Source organism: Homarus americanus, unplaced genomic scaffold (genome assembly GCF_018991925.1).
Source record: "Homarus americanus isolate GMGI-L3 unplaced genomic scaffold, GMGI_Hamer_2.0 scaffold54443, whole genome shotgun sequence".
Classification (NCBI taxonomy): domain Eukaryota; kingdom Metazoa; phylum Arthropoda; class Malacostraca; order Decapoda; family Nephropidae; genus Homarus; species Homarus americanus.
The window spans coordinates 9,445,534-9,452,793 of NW_024750852.1; the positions used below are offsets into that span (position 1 = coordinate 9,445,534).

Here is a 7,260-nt window from a genome sequence, read left to right on the forward strand (position 1 = left end):
TGTCATTGACAAGGTATGTGGATCTAGGACATATTTAGTGAAAAGTGGTAACTCTTTGAGATATGTTCAAGTGGATCACATCATTCAGGCACATGACGAGATGAATGTAGCACCAGAACATGATAATAAACTTGACACAGTTGCAGATGATCATCATGATGATGAGGTCAAAGATGATGTTTCCCAGCATCCACCCACTGTGTCAACTGACTGTAGTGATGATACGTCTGTCACTGATAATGCACAGAGTGCATGTGAAACACCTGTAAAACTTGATGAAGGGAATAGTCCTAGAAGATCAAACAGAGTTAGGAAGTTATATTTCTTGTGTTCTATTCTCTTCTTCCTTGCCATATGTAATTCTGTAAGTTTTGTTTATTTAGGATTTGTAGCAGCCATGCTCTCTTTTGAAATGGAGAAATAGTGTTATATATGTGTATGTTTATATGCTGCCTTTATTGATTATATATACATTATATATTATGTTACTTCTTTCCAAAGTTAGAATGTGTTTAGGCCTGTATAATCACGAATGTGTTAGGCACGTGTGACACAACAACAACGAATAAACGCTCTGAGTAAGACTGTGCATGTGGCTTCTCATTCTCCCATTAAATCATGTAAGATACTACACCTGGATGAGGCTTAAGTTATACAACTGGAGCAGTTGTTATTATACGGACGTCTTCTATGCAGGGAACCTAGACCTGGGTTGTGCAAACCTAGTACAGCATTACATCGACACTGGGGATCACCGCCCGATCAAGCTGCCGCCTCGGAGGATAGCACCAGCTCGTCGCCAGGAAATGGAGAAGGCGGTAGGGGACCTTATTCACCAAGGTCTGGTCAAAAAATCCATCAGTTCGTGGGCGTTCAGGAGTCGTCCTTGTGAGGAAGAAGGATGGCTCAATGAGGTGCTGTGTAGACTACCGCACCCTCAATGACGTGACGGTGAAGGACTCCTACACCTTGCCAAGAATCGATGACACACTTGATGCGCTAACAGGCGCCAAGTGGTTCTCAACACTCGACATAAAGTCTGGGTATTATCAGGTGAAGATGGTTGAGGAAGACAAGAAAAAGACCGCATTTTCATATGGACAAGGGCTATGGCAGTTCAAAGCTATGCCATTCCGCCTGTGCGATGCACCAGCTACCGTCGAACACTTCATGGAAAGGGTTCTGGAAGGTTAGTACTGGAAGACTGGCCTCATATATCTGGACGACGTGATTGTCTTTGGCAAAACTTTCGAGCAAGAACTGGGGAGGCTATTGGAAGTGTTTGACCGGTTCCCGGCTGAACACCTTAAACTGAGCCCAAGGAAGTTCAATATCTGGGTCATAAAGTAAGTGAAAACGTAGTACGCACAGACCCAGAAGAGGTGGCGGTGGTGAGAAACTGGCCGGTGCTAACTAGTATAAGGGAGTTGCGTAGTTTCCTTGGCCTTTGTTCCTGCTGCCGTCGATTTGTAAAGAACTTCGCCACGGTCACAGCACCGTTGCACAAGCTGACTAATAAGTGGCAGAAGTTTGAGTGGACTACTGAGAGTCAAGGCTCCTTCGACCAGCTAAAGGATGCCTTGGCCAGCTCCCCGGTGCTCCCGTATCCGGACCCAGCTCAACCTTTCATCTTGGACTGTGATGCAAGTGAACAAGTAGGATCCTGTCCCAGAAGAAGTATAACACCGAGTACGTAGTGGCATACTACAGCAAGAAGTTAAACCCTCCAGAGATAAAATATTGTGTGACCAGAAGGGAACTCTTGGCCATGGTAAGGAGTTTAGACTTTTTCCATCCCTGCCTGTACGGCTCTCTTCACCATCCGGACTGACCATGCAGCATTGAGGTGGCTTAAGACTCTGAAGAATCCAGAAGGACAACTGGCACGGTGGACTGGGAACCTGGATCAACACAATTATAACATCTAGTACAGGCCTGGGCAGATACATGGGAATGCTGACAGTCTGAGCCAACGACCATGTGATTCAGATTGTCAGCAGTGTTGCAGGAGAGAGAGGCAGTTCCCGAGAAGTGTAGTTGCACTACAGTGGAGGAAGTTCCAGCTGTTGCTGGGAAGGCATTGAGAAGCTGCAGTTGAAAAGCTGCAGCTGGAAGACCAAGACCTGTAACCAGTGGTCGAGTGGTTGAACCAGAGCTCAGTGCAGCCAGCTTGGGAGACGATCTCTGGAGCAAGTCCGACGACTAAAAACTACTGGGTGTAGTGGGATGCTCTTCGACTGAAGGATGGCCTCAACAGGTACTGGCAGACAGTACTTCCTCGGAAGATGAGGTCGAAAATCCTGAGAGATATGCACAACAATCCAACCAGTGGGCATCAAAGAGTGAAGAAGATCTTGAGTCGCCTGCGGCAAAGGTTTTACTGGGTTGTCATGCTTAAGGATGTGGAGGAATGGTACCGTTCATGCAATGTCTGCTGCGCCAAGAAGGTACCAAAGCTACGCACGCATGACCCTCTGCAGTTGTACCATGCAGGTGCACCAATGGAGAGGGTCACAGTGAATATTGCAGGACCTCTGCACTTACTGCAGATGGGATTAGGTACATCTGTGTTGCCATGGATTACTTCACTAAGTGGCCAGAAGTTTATGCAATCACAAATCAGGAAGCCTCTACTGTTGCCAGGGTGCTGGTGGACCAGTTCTTCTGCCGGTTTGGTGTGCCCCATGAGTTGCAGTCGGACCAGGGCAGAAATTTTGAGTCAGCAGTGTTTAGCGAGTAGCGAGTGCTGTAAACTGCTGGGCATAAGGAAGTCTAGGACCACTCCACTTCGGCCACAGTCGGACGGAATGGTAGAAAAGTTTAATTGGACCATGGGACAAGAACTGGCCAAGTACTGTGTTGAGGGGCAGACAGAATGGGACCAGAAGCTGCCTGCTCTGCTGATGGCATATCGGTTGGCTGCTCACGAGTCAACTGGATACACACCGGCAAAACTGATGCTGGGTCACGAACTGTGGCTGCCAGTGGACCTGCTGACAGGAAGACAACCTGATGAAGAACTCCCTGAAGAAAAAAAGTTATTTTAAAGGCCTCCAAGAAAGGTTGACGGAGGTCCACCATCAAGTTCGAGAAGCTCTGGAGTTCTCGGGTGAAGTGATGAAGCGCAACCATGATGTCAAAGCAAGCCAGGTCTGTTACAAGGACGGTGATTAGGTCAAGCTGTATAACCCTCTGCGGAAGAAGGGTCAGTCACCAAAGTTGCAGAGTCCCTGGGAAGGACCATACACTGAAGTGGAACGCCTTTTAGATGTGTCCTACTGGATCAGGGGAAAAAGGAAGGCTCAGCCAAAGGTAGTCCACGTCAATCGTCTGTGGCAATATCAAGGACCAGGGCAGTACACCTGGGAAGACTCTGAGGAACAGTCACCACCACCGACGAGGACCAGACCAGAGATCTTGGAAGAACTCAGGACCATACCGATCAAGGGAACCCGACCATGGACCAGGAAGAGGAGCACTGCTCCCTCTTAGCGGAATTGGACGTGACAGGAAAGGGGGGGCCGATCTGAGAATTTGACTGAGGTTGCTGAGCCAAGGGAATATTCTAAAGATATCCCAGTACGTCAACGGCAGCAGCCGAAGAAGAGGAGCCCTACAATTTTCAGGATGATCATGTATATGGTGAATGAGTGTATCAGGACGACACAAGCATTAGGGAGGGGTAGTGTTATGCTGAGTCATAATTTTGTATTATAATTTTATAAACTAGGTGTTTTTATTGTTTTCTGTCCCATCTAATATACTATAGGACTAGGCGTGTGTGTGTGTGTCTGTCTGTTCTGGGCAGCAGAAACGGCACAATCGTTTTTCATCAAACTTGGTGGAAAAATCTCAAAAAATATTCGTAGAGTGGAACAAACCTGGTCCCATATCGATGGCTTCTTTGGGAAGCCATTACATAACCATTTTATTTACCCTGAAAAACGATGCAAGTCTACGGACTTGGCGCACCCTCATTCGCTGTACGCTGTCAGCCCACGATTGCAGTTATCGTACAGCTCCCTCCTCCTCCCCCAACTTTTTTTCTTAGCCTACTTTTTTTAATGTTGTTTGGATTAGTAAAGGATGGAAGATGAGTAAATAGAACAATAAAGAAGGGGAAACAGAAAATAGTTAGAGAAAACAGGTGGGGGGGAGCTGAGTTTCATCATGCTTCTGGATGCACAGTGTCAACGTTACCAGACGACCTTACAGCTACAGTGTATACTTATTCCTGTGGCTCATGGAAAAGGAGAAGAGATAAAAAGAAAATAACAGGAATGGATGGAGAAGATGACTACAATAGACACAGGGTGAATATAGACAGTGAAACAGACAGGAGGTTGACAAAAATGGACAGATTCATACATGCACAAATAGACAATATGGCACATAACATGACAGACAGACAGCTGACTGACTGGTTCACAGTAGACAAACAGGCAGACACACGCCAACAACGGATAAGACAGACAGATTTGACGACACAAAGAGTACAGACGGGCTTACATTCAAACACCACGCAGACGAACAGACAGTTGGGATGGCAATAGAGAGGACGGATAGACTTGAGACAGATTAGAAGGCACTTATAAACAAGAATAACACCAAATTGACTATAGCTGCGTCAGTGAGGGTAAGAGGTCTTACATCCACCAGCGTAAATAATTAATTAATAAGACCCATTGAAAACTAACACCCTCGCGCAAAAAGAACATCGATGGTCGGTCAGTCATGTGAGATGGGCCTAAAAGTGACTAACGTACATGATGACTATGATGACTTATCACAGGTGATGACTTAAGCAGATGGTGACTAATCTAACCAGAATCAAGGTCACTTCTCTTCATAATATAATTTATCTCGGAATGATCATCGGTGATTCATAACAATTTTTTTTTTATGATTTTAACCTCTCCTTATGGCGACTATTTTTTTAACTAATTATTCTAACCTGTATTCTATTCCTTCTTATGGTATATTAGATACTGTAAGTATCACGAACACGACCATGATTATAACAACCACGACCATGATTATAACAACCACGACCATGATTATAACAACCACGACCATGATTATAACAACCACTAATATTATAATAACAACCACAACCATGATTATAACAACCACGACCATGATTATAACAACCAGGACCATGATTATAACAACCTGGACCATGATTATAACAAACACGACCATGATTATAACAACCACGAACATGATTATAACAACCACGAATATGATTATAACAACCACGACAATGATTATAACACTCGCGACCATGATTATAACAACCAGGACCATGATTAGAACAACCATGACCATGATTATAACAACCTCGGTAAACTGTACCACTGGACTCGCCACCGGGCACGAAGGCCCACGACCACTTGTGTATTAATTATGTAAGAATATTCCAGAATGTATGCACTATTTTTGTTGTGATTTATTTATAATTGTAAGCCTCGATCAGAGTAGAACGTTCTAGAATCTCCCAGGCGTCTCTGGGTTATTCTAGGATGTTTGAGAAGCGTCTGACGAGGCGTATATATGCAGCCACGGGCTGCCTAGTAGTCGGTCAGTCGATCTCTTCTGTTCGTATTGTAAAGAATATGCCTAGCAGAACAACTGAGGACAATTGTTATGCAAGTATTATGGAATTGTTGTTATTAATATAAAGTAAGAAAACTAAGGAATTGTACTCTGGTAGTGTGCTGACTGTATATTCGAAGTGTAGAGTCAACCTGTGAAGCTGTAGTGGATACTCTCCCCTACAACTGCCACTGCCATTTAGTAGCTGACCAGCCGACCCCGCGGCGACTTTCTCAGCCAAGCCTAGCTCTCTGACTGCGCGGTGATTGGCCAGCAGCGCCGCTCACTTCCGGTGGATTCGTATAAATACCTCTCAACAAGACCTCCTGCTGGCCCTCAAGAATGATACTCACAATACCTGCAAGAGCCTACCGCAATTGCAGAAGTCCTTTACTAGCCAAAGGGAAGAAAGAATGCAATGATTAACCCAACTCTGCCAACTACTAACAAAACCTACAATCCTCCCAAAAGAAAAACTTAACCCACCCAACCTTACTCACAATCCCTCCTATAAAAAAAAAAAAAAATGCTAACTCTCCATCCAATCACTAATCAACACCTTCAATCCTCCCAAAAGAAAAACTTAACCCACCCAATCGTACTCACAATCCCTCCAAAAAAAAAAAAAAAAAAAAGCTAACTCACTATCCAATCACTAATCAACACCTTCAATCCTCCCAAAAAGAAAAACTTAATATACCCGACCTTTCTAACAAGCCCCGACCCTCCTAAAAAAAAAAAAAAAAAAAAAAAACCTATGACTCAATACAACTATTCATTAGCAACACAAATCATATCACACCTAAGGAATCCTTACATACTATAAATTAACCCAACAACCTCAAAGCCCCCCTCCCTCTCCTCGCCTCCCCTCTCCTCTCCTCTCCTCCCCCCTCCTCCCGACAACCGAACCATACCTGACCTTATCAATTATCCTAACCCTCCCCCTCTCCCCTTACTACATTTCCACGCAAACGCATACACACTCACACAACAACCCCCCCGAAGCAATTCTAATTCACCTCAACTCAACATACAACCTCCACCCCCGCCAATCCCCAAACACAAACTCCCCCACCCCTCCAAACAGCCAGACAAAGCCTCTCATAACACCACAACTCTCCAAAACCAAATCAAACATACCCAACCTCTATACCAGCCACTGTCAACATTATCGACCTAACTCAAGACTGAAACCAAACAACCTATATCTCACTCTCATCTCCGTTCACAATTTGACAAAGCTCAAATCTGTCCCCTGCTATTACTAAATAACTCTCCTACGATACACTCATCCTTCCTTACTACGAATACTTTGACATTTCAAGCTCAAAGATTCAAAACTCTTCCTCCAACTCTCTCCATTTCTCTCTGACATAGCTGAAAGACCCACAACTCTCAGAAACAAATCAAAACATACCCAACGTCTGTGACATCCAATTCTCAATAAAATCGACCTAACTCAAGACTGAAACCATTCAGCCTATATCTCATTCTCGTCTCCGTTCATAATTTGACAAAAAAGCTCAAATCTGTCTGCTGCTATTACTAAAAACTCTCCTACGATACGCTCATCCTTCCTTACTATGAATACTTTGACATTTCAAGCTCAAAGATTCAAAACCCTTCCTCCAACTCGCTCCGTTCCTCTTTGACATAGCTCAA

At 44.5% G+C, this 7,260-nt stretch overlaps 1 protein-coding gene across 1 annotated transcript; it reads left to right on the forward strand.

Annotated features, from left to right (window-relative positions):
* Nucleotides 1-638: 638 nt before the first annotated feature.
* Nucleotides 639-3,047, forward strand: LOC121854238. Its single transcript, XM_042348753.1, is given in 4 exon segments — nucleotides 639-872; nucleotides 874-1,338; nucleotides 1,476-1,655; nucleotides 2,223-3,047. Coding segments are annotated over 4 exon segments (1,704 nt in total).
* Nucleotides 3,048-7,260: the final 4,213 nt, after the last annotated feature.